The sequence below is a fragment of the Ammodytes marinus genome (assembly GCF_949987685.1).
Source record: "Ammodytes marinus genome assembly, chromosome: 20".
Taxonomy (NCBI): domain Eukaryota; kingdom Metazoa; phylum Chordata; class Actinopteri; order Uranoscopiformes; family Ammodytidae; genus Ammodytes; species Ammodytes marinus.
In genome coordinates this window covers 8,007,564-8,025,835 of record NC_137224.1, presented here as the reverse complement: position 1 = coordinate 8,025,835, position 18,272 = coordinate 8,007,564, and the positions used below count along the sequence as shown (strand labels likewise).

The following is an 18,272-nucleotide window of genomic DNA, read 5'->3' as shown; positions in this document are numbered from 1 at the left end:
CCATATACTTATTTACAGTCAATGCCGCCCTAGACCTAACAGCTAACACAAATCATCTTGTATATATTTTGCATTCGTAATTCCTTGTCATTTGTCAGTAAGATGGCATTTTTGTCATTTAAAGCCAAAACAATACAAGTTGATATTCTTTATATACATAAAACATGAGCCATACAGCAAGGAACTTTATGGTTTACATCCTTTATTTTTGACAGAAATATATATACACATAGGAAGAATCAGGTTGTCATTAGATTTCATAATTGATTTTGACTTCCTCTGGTTGTTTCTCTGGATCTCCTCCTTTCTCCAAGTACAGGCCGTTATAGGGATACTGCTTCGGTGCCTGGAAGAGAGAAAAATACTTTATTGGGAATGTGCATGATGTTAACATAAAGGACACCAAAGCATTTCATATACATGTGTCACAGTGCTTAATGTTGTGACATTAATATATACAATAACTCACTAATATATACTTAAATATTCATAACTTCCTTACATTAAAACAGACTTGCTCACATTACAAATTCTTTACTATAACTATCAGTCAGTTGGACAGTTTGTATCACAAATGTTACATCGAAATATGTTCTGAAAGTCTATTTAATTGATTATATAACTCCTGTACTCAGAGATAGTTTTACAATAGTCATACCTCAATTTCAAACTTAATTTACATACTTTCAGAATATCTGTGAAATTTCACAGATGTCTGGGAAAATGTATAAAACTCAGGTCTGAGCAAAACCTTTCAATGCTATGTCCCTTCTGTTGATTAAACAGGCATGTCCAGTCCAGAAATGATTGGTTGACTGTTTGTGGGTGTATGTCTGGGAAGGCTACAAATGAATTGGCCCTTTGGGGATAAATAAAGTCGTCTGAATCTAATTTGTCCAAACTTAAAAACATGACAACATGTCATAACATAACACTTATCCTGACATGCATAATGTAATTACACAAAGTTTCTGTTCACATTTAAAAATGTAAAAACTACTATATCAACAGTTCAACATGAACTAAGTTGAAGTTATGAACTACAATGCATGTCAGACAAGTCAAACAGGAAATAATTTGTGCTACTTTTACTTTTGAATACAGTAGTTGGTGAGGAATAACTTGGATTCAAAAAGCAAAACGATGCAATTCAGAATGTTAATATGCACAAAGGGGGCAAGGGTGGATTTAGGGAGAAGGAAAAATATTTAAACCAAATCACCACCAGAGTTTTTTTTTCTTTCTATCACTGTATCCGTTATCGATTGCCTCCTTTTTACTGTGCGGCATGGTTCGGTCGTCAGAATTCGGCTGGGCACGGTGACCATTAATCTGGCTTGCATTTCCACTATAGACAGTACCGTTAATTGGTAGGCAGGGTTTATGCCGGAAGGCGATAGATGCGATAGAGTATGTGCTATACAGTCAGAGTCGTTAGACGGCGCTGGCCGTGGCAGCTACGTAACTTTCGTGACATCGTAGCAGCTGGAAACAGTGTAGCCCGCTGATTAATGCAATGAAGAGGAAAACCGCCACACAATAAACAAAGAGCTGCACGCTGACATTTTTCTCTTAATACAAGACTCTTGGGGGCGCCCTTAGCTCAGTTGGTAGGGCGTCCCCCCCATGGGCCTCGGCTAGCAGCGGACCCGGGTTCGATTCCAGCCCGCGGTCGTACTCTGCATGTCACTCCCCTCTCTGCCCCATTTCAACTCTGTCTCTACACTATCAATAAAAGCATAACATTTTTTTTTATATAAAATATATATCTTTAAATACAAGACTCTTTACACTTGCCGAGATGACTACACGCGACTGTTTATCTCTGACTCGGAAATTATTCAGTTGACAAATCAGTGGACTGCAGTGTGTAGCTCCACACTTTTGGGACGGTTCGACTCGCTTTTTTTGGGACTTATCCCAACTTTTGACAGTGGAACCAAAACTAAAAGCGTGCAGAGCTGCAGTGGACCACACTGCTCAGTGGAAAGGAGGCTTTTATACCACGAATGAGACAAGTGAAAACATATGTGGTGATTAGAAATAACAAATCCTGGTATCTGATCTGTACTTACAACAGGTTGGTAGGCTGGGAATTTCTCCCCAAGGTAGAACATGAACAGCATGAACCCGATGAAACCAAACAGCTGTTTGCACGCTGTGGCCCAGGCCACAGGGCTAGGCGATGTATCCACACGGTTCCTGATGAACATGTCGAAATCCCAGTGCATCTGAAAAATAGATAACAATTACAAATTAAATATGGGCAATCTCATACTGAAATAATAATTGATTCAATACATCTTAATATAGTCTAAGAACCCTATGTCTATGCAGAGGAATAATATCTTGCACTTCAGAAATCTGTTTTGAACTTTTCTACAGAATTGTCAAAAGCACAATGGTCCATCAAGACAGTACTAGACAACGGATGCGTGTACAATCTTCAGAGATTATACAATGTGTATAACTGTATTGCAATTTCTTGATACTTATCCCCTGACAACAACTCTGATTTATACTCTGAGATCATATCAGAAGATATAAGAATTGTCTATATAAGGTCTGCACATCAATAATAAAAGATTTCCAAAAGCAGGAAATTAAAGTCCTGAGTCTCTTACCGGCTCTCCCCAGTTCCTCCTCAGGTCGGGGTGGTCCCATTTGTACCAGGGGTCTCTCTCATGCTGAGATCGGTCTGGAAGCTTTGGATAATCACCATAGCTACAAAAGCACAACAATGGCATATATTAAGGCATCTATTTTTAATGATTGTTTTTGGTGGTACATACTGTGGTAAAATCAAGGTGGTTTATCTTTTAAGTGCACAACAATTACAGGAGCAGTTGTTGGCAATGAAATTCTTGACTCTCAGGCTACCTTCAACAATATAAAAAATGTAAAGGAAGAAAACAAAATGTATAAAGAAAATGAGAAACTTAAATGAACACAAGAAAATAGTGTGCAAATGAAATTTCAAATGTAAAGATAATATAAATGGGGGAAACATTTATTACAATACTGTAAAATGAAAAATTGCAAAAGCCATCTGCACAGATTTAAATTAAAGTTATAAGCGCGTCTAAATATCATTAACAGAAGTGACAACAAGTGAAAACGTGAGCAGAAATACGAGTTGTTTTTTACTGTGCAACAACGCAAAGAATACAAGAAATGTTTAAACTACGATGCATGTCAGGTTCAGTCATAAGAAGGCTTACCCCTCGCCTTTGTCGGGATGCGGTTCATAGTCCTCGACCCTCATACTGTACTTCTTTGCAGCAGCGGCTCTCTCCTCGGCGGTCTCCGGGCATGGACCGACCATGGTATCCTTCGACGGACCAGAGGCTGAAACACCGACAAGTAAAAGTTAGTATATCAAGTCGAAACTATAACAATGTTATCCTATCCTGTCTGCTCTCTCACTCATTCAGAATAGGCGCTCAGCTAGCGAGAGCTAACGTTAGCGTGTCAAGGTTACTTCCATTCGTCGCTTATATCTAACTAAACCCTGACACGTATCGTTTTAGAAATACTTCAGACTGTATAACCAAAAGCAGTAGCAATACTGACCTGCCCTAGATCCCGACAAAAGTGCCGAAAAGCCAGGACCTTTCCCTTTAGTAAGGGCTTGGGCCCAACGTCGGAAACCAACACCAGCCATGTTTACTGGCTGCTGCTATCTGACAGACTAAGAAGTACGCATGCGCAAAACTTGAAAGTACGGGTCAGCATAAGGACCAAATTCAATTCATACTAAACATCTGCCCTGCTTCCAAAATCGCATACTTTTACTGCAGCTGTCCATAAAGGGTATGCGTTTTGCATGCAGTATGACAACTATTTCTTCATAACATTGTGCCTCTAAATACATTATATAATATACTGTTTTAATTAGGCTATATTGTACTTTCAAAATGTACTTTGACCCATGTCATTTTAATTGCAGCTATTCTACATTGCTGTCTAAATGTTTAAATTGTTTTTGTCTCTTAAATCAGCTTGTTGTGTATTTGATGTATTTGCATTGTATATTGTGTTTGTATTGTTGTTTTTGCTTTACATTTGTTTGACACGACACCATTTAAAATGAGGGTCACCCCTCAATTGAGCTCTCGAGTATAACTAAAGGTTAAATTAAAATGAAATATCTCTGGAATCATTGGTTGTGCTCTGTCAGTGATTTTTGCATTCTGCATCTTTTTCTGGCATAGCCTACTAAATAGCATGGAAGAAGGACTGCTGACCCATTCAACTTATTTATAATATCAGGAGGGACAAGAAAAACAAACACAATTTGAACTTTTATTTTATAAGCGTTTTAATCATTTTTGCTTATTTCTGAATGGCAGACACCATCACATTAGAGAAAAATGTGAAAGTGACATGAACATTTCTCCAGTGGCTGAAGGGAACATGGCCCCAGAGTGAATGCACCGAAGCCCTGAGGCCTGTTCCTCTTCACATCAGATCCAGCTCAGGTGCACGAGTGCATTTACTGGGGGATCGTCACTCCGCCACTGGAGAAAGTTGAAGATTTCCATCAGAGAAGTTCTGCTATGTCCTTCTCCACTTTCTCAATGGGGCAATGAAGGTCATACCTGCAGTAGAGGGAGAAACATCAATCTACTATAATAATTATACCCATGCTTAACATAATTCAGGGTGGATGGGGTTTCTAACTTCAGGTCTGTGGTGTGTAACTTTACCTTCTGAAGGGTGTGCCATCTGCAGTAATTAAAAACTTCTCAAAATTCCACCGAATGTCATTGACTTTGATTGGACACCAGTAGAATTTCCTTAAATCTCCAATAACAGGGTTCACGAATGACAAAGATTCCTGTTGCAATTGAGAAATGAAATTGTATTTGGGTTTTTCAGGGCTAAACAGCTGCACTGCTTACAGCATAAATATACAATATGACTCAAAATGTCATCCATTAATCTCATATATAAATAGTGTAAACATGTAAAACACACTACCTTAAGATAGGTGAAAAGAGGATCCTCATTTAATCCATTCACCTCAACCTTGGCAAAGACAGGAAACCTTGGCACGAAACCCCCACCAGGTCTCACATATTTCAGAATATTGAGGGTTTCGTGATTCCCCTCTGAAAAAATAAATTAAAAAGTGTTATGTGTTTTAAACAGAACAATCATTAAAAAAACAATGTGTATTCACAACCTTGTCTTTTAAAATCACACAATACACAACTGTTTACATTAGGCCAGTGATGGCTTTATTGGTGGCCAAAAAGGTTTGAAACTGGTTTTAGATGTTGGATTTGAGAAGTCATATTTTAATGTCAAATCTTAATCTGAAATAAACTAGGCTAAAAATAAAGTTGTCATGCAGTGTTGTAAAACATACAATATTTCCTTTTTGAAAGTAACTCAAGATAGCGCAGTACTTGAGTAAATACAGTTATTTAGGACAATGATGTAGATTACAGTAATTCCCTTTGTATACTATCCGTGTTATAATTGGTTACCAAAACTTTATTGTAGGCTACCTACCAGGTGACTGAAGCCCAAACTGGTTGCAGGAGAATCCCAGCACAGTGAAGTTGAGGTCGCCAAACATTTCCATCTGTGCATTCATACGGTGGTACTGAGGGAACAAAACCTCAGTAATTTCATAAAAATAACTACACAGGTTAGGTGTTATGAGATGTGACGTGAGTGACCATAATCAATCAGGGCTTTTTGCTGAATTTTACCTCCTCTATGGTTGACCCTCAGAAGGTAGCAACGTTGATGATGAGCAGCACCTTACCACTGTAGTTACTCAGCGGAACCAGCTGTCCATCCAGGGTCTCAGCAGAGAAATCGTAAATTGATTTACACGCCATGCTTGTTGTACATGTAGCTTGTGTACGAGCTTGTAGTCAAGTCAAGAGTGAGCGTTTTCACTGGGCTGCCCTGTTGGCTCATCTAATTCACTGAAACAGAGCTCATGGGTCAGCAATTGTTCAGCATGACTGGCTTCATTGTCCTCCCGTGGCAGAGGTGAGCTGGCAGGATGCTCATTCGTCCAACACATGTGTTCTCTATGGGAAAAGGAGGCTGCTCATATATGGTGACAGCTATTTGGCGTTGAAAAAAAATATATATATATATATATATGAACATAGGTCTATATAGCCTATGGGTCTGTAGCAGAACACACACATTGTGACTGCATCCTTTACTGACCCACCAAGTTTTATGAACTCTTAGACGAGTATTTAAATATCAACATGAAACCAATCAATGCTGGTGAAACCATGATTTAATAAGAGAATCGGACGTATCAAAACATTTTAATAGTGTTATGTTTAATGTGGCAAACCAATCAGTCTGGCATTGCCTGGTTGTTGACGTACCCGGAAAATAACAAACGCTGCGTTCACTTGTACCTCGTAAATGCTCATATCCAAAATACTGCAAGAGCCGAGTCACCTAACTAGGCTACGGCGTGTTTGACTATAAAATCGCATCCTTTTGGTAACAACCGATAACTGATTTACTACCTAAAAGTGTGGGGCTAGTTATTGTTTAGTTAACAACTCCAGAGGCGCAGAATTGGGTTACTTTGTTGTTTACGAACAGTCAATATGCCGAACTAAATTTGAGGTCTTTCGACGGTCACTGAAGGCAGCGCCGGGTTTGGGTTTCACGGTTACACCTAAAATGCTTGCAAGATGCTAAAGGAAAATAAGGGATTTTGGCATCTTTGTGAAGAAAAACACACCTCTAAAAACCCCGTATAACACAACCGACTCAAAATGGAAGACGGAGCTAAAATACAAACGTAAGTGAGTATTAAAAGGGGAGTTGTTTTTATTTAAACAGCAGCTGGACTGGTGGCCCCGGTAGGCTAGCTGCTCAGCTAACAGCGATAGCTCGAGAGTGACAGCAACCAAGTCACCGGTATTGGAAGCCGGTTGTTGTTTCTCCCAATGAATAATATCAGCTGACTTGTATTTAAATATGTACAACTGCGACAGGGTGGATACAGCATGCTTTAATTGTAATGTTATATTAACTGAATGTGTTCATTCTTGTTTGCGTTGTAGCGTTGCATGTAGTGTCAAAGTTCAGCTGTTAAAACAAGGTTTGCATTTCAGATGTCATCTCTTCGACCTGCCCTGGGAGGATGTGCTTGTCCCACACATTTTATGCTATCTGCCGCTGCAACACCTTGTCAGCCTGCAGAGGGTCAGCAAGCAGTTCCACAGTCTCATCCAGGTCTATTTGGCCAACTGCAGGACTTTTGATCTGTCCCCGGTAGGTACTGGTGAGAGAGTGTAGGCCTATTTATAGCCTATACAGAACATGTATATTTGAGAGGGAGGCTACAGCAAGCTGCAGCACAAACTCTTGAAGTCTGCGATTTGCTCTGTTGTGATATTCTATCACTATGCATATTTATCCATCTATCTTTTTGGATTAGCAGATTAAACTCTGAACTGTTTTAAGAGTCTTATTAAAAACCCACCCTCATACACAAGCCTTCATGTGAAGGTTTGCGGCCCATTTGTGCTGTGTTTTTGTATTGAAATTCTTGTTTATTTTTTATTTTGTTCAGATGCATTTATGCATGTGTGTGTAAAGCACGTTCTAACTGCATGTTTTTAGAAGTGCTATATAAATAAAAGTTTAACTAACTCAATGACTTACTTACAGATCGGTCAATCCGTTCCCAAGGAGGCGTTTTGCTCCATGTTGAAGGACAACAAAGTTCTCCACAACCTCTCCCTGGCGAAGTGCTCAGACTGGGTGACGGACAAGGAGCTGCTGCCGGTGATCGGCCAGAACCAGCATCTGCACCGGGTGGACATGAGCGGGTGCGCTTGTCTGACGCGTCACTCCCTGGTGGCGGTGTCCTTGAGCTGCATGCACCTGCGTCAGCTGGGCCTGGCGCACTGCGAGTGGGTGGACAGCCTGTCCCTGCGCAGCCTGGCCGACCACTGCGGGGGGCTGCAGTCCGTCGACCTCACCGCCTGCCGCCAGCTGAAGGACGACGCCATCTGCTACCTGGCCAAGAAGTGCCCCACGCTGCGCTCTCTGTCGCTGGCCGTCAACGCCAACATCACGGACGAGTCGGTGGACGAGGTGGCCAAGAACTGCAGGGGCCTGGAGCAGCTGGACCTGACGGGTTGCCTGCGGGTCACAAACCAGTCCGTCAGGTTAGATCAGATCATCCTGTGCCATCCTCTCTCCTCAGGGTTTCCTCAATTTCTGTTTTACAAATGAATTTTCAAAACTTTTTCCATGACTTTTCCCCATGTCCCCCCCCCCCCAATTTCCATGACATTATTTGAGTAGCTTGAAGTAGGTCGGCTTGTTTTGCAATCATATTACGGCTCAATAATCTTGCCAAGTTTCTCAAGCCATGTGTGATATTTGTAGTTTGAATATTAAAAAAGCCATAAATGATTAAACTCACACTTCCCGGTTCCCAGGCATTTTTGCAGATAAGCAAAGTGCTGGCTGTTAGTTCACACAGGTGCAGCGGGGCACTACATTTTCAACGATAGTCATTCATGGAACTATTTCACATAACGTAAAACATGATTTGGGATTTTTAGTAACTTGTGTTTAATCACATGAGATAATTGGTGTTCCATTCACTTAATTACAAACCATTTCCAGGCCTTTTGAACAAATATCACAACTTTTCCAGGAAATTCATGTCCGTGGGAACTCTGTCTCCCACACTTTTTTCACGCACCATGTTACCTGTGCACCAATCAATAAGCTCCTCTTCATGCTGTGCTCACAGGACTCTGGCGGAGTATTGCCCCAAGCTGAAGTCCCTTAAGGTGAATCACTGTCACAATGTGACAGAGGTGAGTCTGGACCCTCTACGGAAACGCAACGTAGTGATAGATGTAGAGCCGCCTTTACAGAGGGCTCTGGTGCTCCTCCAAGACGTGCTGGGATTTGCTCCTTTTATCAATCTCCAGATATAGATGGAGGGGCCATTGATCTGTCCAAGAATTGCACACAGGTGGGTAATGTGAGCGGTATATCTACTGTATGTGCTTCTGACGTGTTTTTAACCAAAACTGTCAAATCTCCAACCGGCGACAATTCATTTATTACATGTCTAATTTGCAGATAATGGCAGTGACTGTCAATCAGTTGTTATAAATATTTTCCATACTTTCATTCTAGGTGTCTTTATCAGCGGCAGAAATGGACAAGGGCACGTCAAGACAATCCAAGAAGATCTGGATGTTTTTGCACTCAAGTTTGTGTGTGAAAATAATGTGGACAAAAAAAAACTCACTCGAATGTGATCAATGATGACTGAAAAAAAGTTCACAATCGCGAATGACTGAAGAGAGCCATGAACTTTTACGAATTGCTGCCTCGTGTCCAAACAGATGTCACTGCACTATTTGTTAATCATTCGGCAATCCTACCAAAAGTACCATGTATTGTTTTGTTGTTCTTGTTCTTGTTCTTGTTCTTGTTTAACAAAGTACATATTATACTTTGTGTTCATGACATTTTAAGAAACATTTTACTCATGTTTCATTCAGAAACATGTAAAAAAAAATGTTTGAGTTTAATTAAACATTTCATTTTTGCATGTATGTGCCAGCTTAAAAAGGATCAACTCACTTAAATCCCCCTTGAAGAAAATTCACACAGCACTACCGATTCGTAGCTAGCAATTAATTTTTATTGTTTTATTATGAAGGTTTTTTTTTTAAATCTCCACTGCAGACACCTTATGCCAACACGATACAATGAAAATGAATGCAATTTTGTTTGTGGTGCTGACCATGTGTCTTCCAGATACTGTTGTCCTGGCTCCTCAGGATAAATCCACAGACCTCACTGTTGACAGTTTTGTATATCTGCTTCCCTATAAAAACTGTCGACCCGCTTTGTTGTTTACAGTAGTTGTTTCACGAAAACAAAAATCTGCATGGCTTGGTGCCATCAGACACTAGTGGGAAAATATGTATATATTAGTTTGTGATGTGGGGTGAAGCAACCCTTTAATCAATATTGTTAATAACAGCGTACTTGTATAGCCTAGTAAATGTTTAAAATAAGTATAGGAATATATTATGACTGTTTCTTATTAAGGCCTTGACATGCATTTTGTAAAAAAGCACCAATGTTAAAATGCTGTTTGCCCAGTAATACATCATATAAATTACATAAGAATATTAAATTATACAATACAATATCATCGGAATTGACTGTGGTCTTGGGATGATGCACCTTTCAACTGCTTCTCTCCTGATACCGATTTCAATACCTCAACTCAAAAGTATCAATCCGGTACCATTGCTTCCACAGCCTTGGCTTTTATTCTCCCACAAATGTCAAATTGGTGTTGGAATAGTGTAGAACTTGTCCAAACAAATGTTAAATATCTAGTTCAAAGACTGTAAAAAAACAACAAAAACTTAAGTGACACGGCTTAAGGCATATTAAGTGGGAATATTGTATTGTTTCCATCTGTTCTTCACAGATTTAATATATAAAGTGTAAAAAAATAAAATAAGGGTAGGCTAATGGTCAAAGCATTGTAGTGGTTTTGGTAGAAGATATGGTTCATTCAACTCTTCAACGCACTGTTTTTCTTTAAACTCAGATGGACACAAGGTGGCAGCAATGATTTAAGTTTTCATTCTGTTGTTTTGAGAGGCTGCGGGACTTCTGATCTAACTGTACATCACCTTCAGAACCCATGTGCACATTGTTAATAAATATATGTCAGCATACAGTGACAGGTGTGTATATAAAAAGGGACAAAACTAGGAGAACAACTCTAATGTTTGACTGGTTGTCCAGATGAAAAATGAACATCAGCTTTATGATCTTGTTAACACTTGATGCAGTGAATGCACAATCAGAGTGAACGCTTCCCCCAATGTTGCCATAGCTAACAAAAAAACAAAAAAAAACTCAGTTTCCTCTGGTGGTTCGATTGGCAGACTATATTGTAAGTTGTCTGTGTGACAACACAACAGGTCTATTTTCCACTTGATGGCATGGTTTCCTCCATCTGCTGTGTGCTGTCCAGGAGCTGAATCTGCACCAACAGAGAGTTGGTGTTGCTGTGGAGGGGCTTCAGGGATCGAGCAGCATCCTTCTGTTAGCCGTGTGCTGCTGATCATCATATCCTACTGCTGACTGTGCCTCTGAGGAGACAGCACAGTGTCATTAGTTATAAAGTAAATCTTGAAATTTCAATTTATAGAACAACTCCCCCTGCATGGCATACTGTATGGCAGTAGGTGCCCATATTTACAGAAAAGGAATGTTCACTCATGTTAAGCAAGAATTAAAGGTAGAGTCAGTGATTCTGGAAAATGCTTGTTGTTAAAAATGTTTGTCAAAATCAGTGAATACGGTGATCTGCAACCTGTCCCTACTGTGTGTGTGCTAAAAAAACTGTGATAAGACAAAGCTTATAGGCTCTGTAAACTGGTATGTTGGTAGCTCAATGGGCTCCACATGTTTACATACCTTTTGTTGTATACCAATTTACAGAGCCTAGGCTGTGTGTATTAACAGCAGATTTTCTTTTGCGAAAATCATGTACGTACAGATCATGAGGAGATAATCACTGAATAAATTATTCAAAAGACAGTATTTTGACTATTTTGTCCGTGTGTCATAATACATAAGTAGGGAATCTGCTTTACGACACACTTATTGAAATGAAAATGAAATGACTTCTCAGTCTCTCTTTTGTATAACAGTATGAATACAATCTTTAGTGGACCAACAGAGGCCTGCCCTTGTTGCTGCTCAGCAGTCAGTGGGTTAAAAAACATCTCAGACTACATTCATCATGTAGGACCTCAATTAGCATTGATCTGCAGATGGGGGAAAGAAACATCGCTGCGTTATTATATACCATGGAGCAATTTCTGTTCCAGTGATTGAGTGTATGAGGGGATTTCTCAAACATAGCCGGCCCAACATATTTTGTCTTCCTGCCAATAATCTAGCACTTGTCTAAATTATTGATCAATAGCAACTGATCATTTTATACCTATAGGCACAACAGTGAAGTGAAGGTGGTCCATTTTATTCAGTATGCAGTCTCTGAACCCCTGGCAGCGTGAAATTTACTGGACTTATTAAAATGGAGAATAAATCTGAGCTTAATTTTCTGGCTGCTTTTCAAAAGCCCCTGTGACATAGTAACTCACTGATGTTGTTCAGAGGCTCCAGAGTTTCATGTGTGTTGCAATGGCAGGTTCACAAAACATGGGCATTGAAATCCTTTTTTTAAAGCTGACCATATTAGACAAGATAATGTCTGACTGACTATTTGATGCAAGAAATCATTCAAACACAAATAACAATAAGAGATCTGTTCTGATGTGGAAAAAAATACACATAGATACAGAAACAGAGTGAGAAATGAATAAAATAAATATTATAAAAAAGGAAATAAATGTTAATGTAACTGTCAGTGCATTTGTAAACCCATTAAACATACACAAATGCACCTGATACTATTTTTTTTACAGGAAATTTTCAAATTATGTTTATTTTGTTTGAAAAAACATACATTTGGGCCTGTATTCCATCAACCTTACGGTGGATAAAATGTTTCTAAGGTGTTTGTTTTTGTACTTTTAAATAGCTGTTGACCTTTTATCTCCAGGTCAGCTGCCACTTGTCTCCTGTCACAAAGAATCAGGGTCATACAAGAGACTTGAGTGCCATTTTACTTGAGGCAATCCCTAAATAAGACCGTGTTTTAGGGCGAGAAAACAAAGAAAAACAAAATACACCTGGAGGAAATTTTCACGTAAGATTAACCAACTGAATAATCACGTAAGAATGATCACAAATGATACAAGTTTTTGCCAAATATTATTTTGTTCTTCAGCAAGTGCAAAAAAATAAAGAAAAGAAAAGATCCTGCTCAAGAAAATAATCAGAAATGGGTTTAGGCCACTTCTCAGCTTGCTGTTAATTAAATGAAGTTCAGAGAAGGTGCAGGGAGAATCACTGCAGCTGTTCAAATGGAGCCCAAAAAGCTGTGTGAGAGATTTTGTTCATTTTCATATTTTTAATTAACAGACTTTTTGCATGCCGTCTTCCATCAGTGAATGAGTCCTTCCTTCATTTATTCCATGTAGTTTATCTCCTCCAACCATTCACATACAACCTTATTGGATCCCTGCGACTTAGGGATCCATCTTTTGGCCACCAGAGAAGCATAACTAATGACAACATTAAAGTGGCTTTGTGAGCGTGGCCATCAAAATGTCGATCAACCAAGCAAGAAATAATGTCGGGGTTTTTAAAAATCAGCATGGATAAACATGTAGATTTTGGGCAGCTAGAAGGCCTAGTTAAGGAAGATTTTTGTTAAGGTGTTGATGTACTTTTGGAGAGAGGCTGTCTGTCATGGATGTGAGGTTTTAATATAAATGTTAAATAAAAGGCTATTATGTGGAGAGTTAGGCCAAGCACAGTTGTGTTTCCTGCCTCTGACGATGCCACACAAGACGTCTTCAGGAAGCCGACTTATTGAAGTGACAATTGAAGCTTTTTCCAGGACACACAACTGTCAGAGCCATTAGCATCTTTTCTAATTACTGTGCTCCTAACCCCAAAACTGGAGAGGAAACACATGGTCAGCTAGCTCAGACATATTTTCATTTTTTTTTGTCATTAGCTTTGATGAATAGACTAGACTCAAAACTTCTTTGGGTTGAAGAATGTGTTGGCCCCAGTTCTTATTTGGGAAGAAGGAAAACATGCCGTTAAAGGGATATTCTGCCAATTTCTTTTTCCCATTCCTTTAAGTTTTAATGAAGACAATTTTTTTTGTTGCAATAGTGTGGGTTAGCCGTTTCACTATATACTATAATGCTGAAACGATTAGTTTATTAATGAATTAGTTCGTCAACAGCACATTCAATTCCTGAAATTCTGCCAATTCATGTATCATATAAAGTAAATTGTCAAGCAAAAACATTTAACTTTGTCACTATTTTAATTGAATATGTTTTGTTTTTGACTGCTGATTGGAGTTAACATAAACATATATTTTTTTAATCAATTATTCTAGTTAATTATTCAAATTAGCCGAGCTACACCTCTATCATTCCATGTACCTCATAATAACTGCGGCAGTAAGCATATTGTCTAAAGGGGAAGCTGGAGCCTTGGGTGTTAAATACCTTGTTCCATGGCACAGATCTGACTTTGCACTTAAGTTTGCACTTCGTGATCAGTAGGTGCATCCCTCCACTTTTCTGTGCCTTTGGTCCTGCTTTCAAAGACGTAACCTTCTTCTTTCCCTGGTTTGAGTTTAGTTCAATTTAGAGGATCACCATGATTCAAATTTTTTGATGCGATATGCTCAATTTGCCCGCAATATCAACACACTAGATTTTCCCTAATAGAGAATATGTATACAATAAGCGTGACGGGGATACATCCTGGCCTTTCTTTATATGTCCATGGTCCTGGCAGGGGGCATTTTAGCTTTGCCCTGCGACTAATCTGGGCTGGGCTGAATTGTAAGTAACTGTGCTGAACTCGTGTCCTCCAGCCAGCGGAGATCAGAGTTCAGTGTTCTGCCATAATGGCTGATCACATCTCGTTATGCTTAGTGGACACAGGGATGAGATGCTGGAGGCTCTCTCATCGTTTTACTTCATAGGGAGATTATTAAGATCTGGCAACCCTGGATTGACTGCACATTGTGGTTAGAGGCTTCTCACTGTGCTCCTGATTTAAATAGTAGACCATCAATGTCTGCAGATGAGGAAATCTAGAAATGTACTGATGATCATTTGTTAGTGGGAAATGGTCTGGATATTTGAAGCCATGATTATATTAAAGGGACAGTTCAGTATTTTTTGAAGTGGGTTTGTATGAGGTACATATGCATAGTTAGTCTGTTACCTGGTCAGCGCAGTCAATTTAAGGAGTTTGGGGGGAAAGTCGCTGTAGCATTGTACTGTTGCAGAGGGGGCCAGCTGAACAAAAAATATATAAATGTTTTTTTAGGATAATTATCTGTTTAATTGTAGGCTACATTAGATTTAGGATTTTTTCACTGCTGATTTGTGGACTGATTAGTTGCACTGCATATACAGTAAGTGGCAAAAATACTGAACTATTCCTTTAATGTCTGCTGAACCAAAATTTCATAGAGTCAGAATGAAGTTGCCTGTCCTCTGTCTGTCTCTGACACAAAGGAAGCTCCTAGTTGGTTATATTTGACAAATGGAAAACAAACAGCAAAATATGTGTTTAGTACAAGTCTGGTGCCGTAGATTAATGACATTAACGAAGTTCCCATTAGCACACCGATTGGGGGAGACAGAGGCGTCCATGCGGAAATCCACATGACTGAATCACTGATAAAGAGAAAATGAAACACATCTCCGAGGGGCCAAGAGGGGGCCATGGAAACGCCACTCCAATTAGCCCGCTGCCCATTTTGTTGTTACTTCATTAACTGATCAGCATCTGTGGAGCGGAGGAAGAGACAGAAAGTTGTGACCCATCTTTTTGTTCACAACAAGTCTAGTCTAGTGTTGGACGTGTTCATTAAGGCCCAGGCCTTTACATGTATAACTTGATACTTTGTTGTGTAATCTCCTTGCTTTTTTTTTTTTTTTTTAGATTTAATTTTTTGCATTTTCTGCTTTTATTCGACAGTTAGGAGAGACAGAGATGAAATGGGGCAGAGAAGTGAATGGCATGCATAGAACGACCACGGGCCGGATTCAAACCCGTGGTCTGCTGCTTCTGAGGACTGAGCCTCTATTGGGGGGGCGCTCTAACCACTACACCACAAGTGCCGCTTATCTCCTTGCTTTTAAAAAAAACTTGGTTATCCATTGTTTCATGGCTTATTCAGTAGTTATCAAATGACCTGAACTTTACATATCTCTGTCATTTTTAAGGGAGTCAGTACATAGAGTTGTAGTGTGCTTGCAGCAGCTTCCAAAAAAGTATTTTGAAATAAAAGAGTAGAGTAGAAGAGACCAAAGAAAATGTGCACAGCAGGCTAACTGCTGAAAATCTGAAGCTAAAACATTCTAAACATTTAAAAGTTGTAGTAGGAAGTGGCGGATGGAACATAAACACAAAAAGTAATTGCAATAGCAGTTGTTGAGAAGGGTATGAATGGGGTGAAAGATGTCAGTTGAATGTGTATTTGGTGAAAGGAAAATCCTCTTTTAGCTGACATTAAGTTTTCTGGGCCGCAGCCGTCTGTACATACACTAACGCTGGTATAGTTGACAGACACACAAGAGACATTTCCCTGGCTTTTGTCAACATTCAGTAAAAGGAAAGCACATACTGATGCCCATTGCTGACACCAAAAAACAATGCCTTATAGACAAGGCAATAAGCGGCTTACAGCAAAAACACAATCTCCCAAATGTCCTTCACAGTGTCAAAGTTTTGCACTTCTATAGTGTAACAGGAAACACTGTGAACAACACTTGTTTGTTTTTTTACAATAAAAGTGTCAGAGCGTATCTCTAGACAACTTTTCAACACAAAGCTTGTCATTTTGTTTTCGTTATAAGCCAAGATGCTTTGGCTTTGGAATAAATACTCTATGTATACAAGTATTTTTAACAATTAATCTATCAATTCTACTGTATTTCAAAATATGTTAAAAGACACAATTCAGGAAATTGAGACTTAATATTTTTATCATGTATGAAGACTGAGTTTGTTGAGGTATGGAAAAAATAATAATTACTAACATATTGCAGTGCAGTTAATAGTTTTTAACTACAAATCAGAATATTAATATTACAAAATATTATATATTCAAATAAAGGCAACACAAATACGAATATAAGCGCTATAACTATTAGATGGGCTATCAAAAAGATGCTTGGATTGGATACAGGCTGTAAAGTGGAAGCACATCAGGCCTGAAATGGATCAACAGAGGGTCAGGTGTGGCTGAGGGGCCTTTTTTCTGCTCTTATCTGCTGATGGAACTGGCTGTCTGGGATGGCTAGTTTCTTATCTTCCATGGCCCACTAATATCCACAGGGGAGCGACACTGTTTGGCACCCTCAAATCCTTTTTCTCCTCACACCGGATGGGAAATCAGCCGGGGTGGATCACGGGGGTTTGAGTCATGGATGCCATATGGCCCCCTCTTTTATTCTCTGTGGGGTTTGGGCCTCTGGGATTCCCCGCATCTAAACGCACACAAGAGATTTTGACAATATGTGCCGTGACAACAATGGCATTTTGGCAGTTTATGTCGTCACTGGGACATCAATGAGAATGATATGCACATATTTTTTCAGCACTGAAGAGCTGACTCGGACTCTATTTGAAGACACCATAGCACGAAACTGGGGATTTTTTTCAGATTCTAATGAAATCAAATTTCTTTTTAAATCCGGTAACTTTTTAATGGTTTTATTTTTCTATACAAAAGTGGTCTAAGAAAAACAAATGATGACCACAGTCTTTTAAATAACAAGCATAAATAAAAGTCAGACCACCAAAAATAAATAAAAACAATTCCAAGAGTAATACAAAAAAAGTGTGAAAAAAAGAAGTGTCAAACAAGTGTTTTAGGGCAGCAATAACGTGAAAGAAATACCACAAAATATCCCACAAACCATGAATAAATTATTCAGTAAATACATTTAATTTACTGTTCAGTCTGTGACAAAATAACACCATATTACCCCCAATTGTCTTCGATTATTATTATTATTATTATTATTTCTTTGATTGGGCTTAAACTTGTAATCGCCGTTTAAGAATAGTTACTCTTTCAGGATTGAATGACATAGACATTAAAAAAAAAAAAAAAAAGAGGAAAGGCTGCACTACTGTATGTGGCCAGCTGAGGACATGCTTTCCTCAGACTGGGAAAAGGGAAACATACTGTACAGTATACTGTAGCTTTATGTATCCTCACCTACCCACTGTAATCCAGATATAACATTAGACCCAACTTTAATGTCACTGCACACAGTAACACCAGCACAGCAAAATGCAGTTTAGCAACTACAGAAAAAGTGCATATACATGTATGGAACATTTATTTTACTAGAAGACATGCTACAAAATAAACAAAGAAATAAACAAATGTATTAATGATGATGTCACTAATGTAACTATTATTTATACAGTAGGCAGAAACCAATTAAAAACATATACAGTAGGATGAGTCTGGTTATGTTACAAAAGGCAAGCTGGTAGGGTTAAATATAATCAGTTAAATGTATGATAATAACAAACTTCACTTGATAAATAGAACACAATAATACAGTCAATGT

General features: G+C 39.0%; 3 protein-coding genes across 3 annotated transcripts; 1 reads left to right on the top strand and 2 right to left on the bottom strand.

Moving 5' to 3' along the window:
- Window positions 1-191: 191 nt before the first annotated feature.
- On the bottom strand, window positions 192-3,678 carry ndufb8 (NADH:ubiquinone oxidoreductase subunit B8). The gene is made up of 5 exons (XM_080048874.1): window positions 3,574-3,678; window positions 3,222-3,348; window positions 2,625-2,724; window positions 2,076-2,231; window positions 192-346 (listed from the first exon to the last, which is right to left on the bottom strand). The coding sequence occupies exons 1-5, from the start codon at window positions 3,662-3,664 to the stop codon at window positions 251-253; spliced, it is 570 nt and encodes a 189-aa protein (XP_079905000.1). The 5' UTR covers window positions 3,665-3,678; the 3' UTR covers window positions 192-250.
- An 865-nt stretch (window positions 3,679-4,543) lies between these two features.
- Window positions 4,544-5,855, bottom strand: gpx9 (glutathione peroxidase 9; the record flags this gene model as incomplete). Its single annotated transcript, XM_080048759.1, has 5 exons — window positions 4,544-4,601; window positions 4,710-4,840; window positions 4,984-5,114; window positions 5,521-5,614; window positions 5,724-5,855. 5 exons carry the CDS (start codon window positions 5,853-5,855, stop codon window positions 4,544-4,546), a joined length of 546 nt encoding a protein of 181 aa, XP_079904885.1.
- Window positions 5,856-6,653: 798 nt separating this feature from the next.
- Window positions 6,654-10,062, top strand: fbxl15 (F-box and leucine-rich repeat protein 15). The gene is made up of 5 exons (XM_080049458.1): window positions 6,654-6,796; window positions 7,113-7,272; window positions 7,672-8,174; window positions 8,771-8,998; window positions 9,166-10,062. Exons 1-4 carry the CDS (start codon window positions 6,771-6,773, stop codon window positions 8,958-8,960), a joined length of 879 nt encoding a protein of 292 aa, XP_079905584.1. The 5' UTR covers window positions 6,654-6,770; the 3' UTR covers window positions 8,961-8,998; window positions 9,166-10,062.
- The last annotated feature ends 8,210 nt before the right edge of the window (window positions 10,063-18,272 follow it).

Bases quoted from the DNA above. Each gene is read 5' to 3' on its own strand.
- fbxl15 (XM_080049458.1), top strand. From the start codon at position 6,771: ATGGAAGACGGAGCTAAAATACAAAC. The intron at 6,797-7,112 runs GTAAGTGAGTAT...TTTGCATTTCAG, and splicing joins GACGGAGCTAAAATACAAAC to ATGTCATCTCTTCGACCTGC. The intron at 8,175-8,770 runs GTTAGATCAGAT...CTGTGCTCACAG, and splicing joins GTCACAAACCAGTCCGTCAG to GACTCTGGCGGAGTATTGCC.
- ndufb8 (XM_080048874.1), bottom strand. From the start codon at position 3,664: ATGGCTGGTGTTGGTTTCCGACGTTGGGCCCAAGCCCTTACTAAAGGG. The intron at 2,232-2,624 runs GTAAGAGACTCA...TCTATTTTTCAG, and splicing joins GGAGGAACTGGGGAGAGCCG to ATGCACTGGGATTTCGACAT. The intron at 347-2,075 runs GTAAGTACAGAT...TCTCTCTTCCAG, and splicing joins TCCCAGCCTACCAACCTGTT to GCACCGAAGCAGTATCCCTA.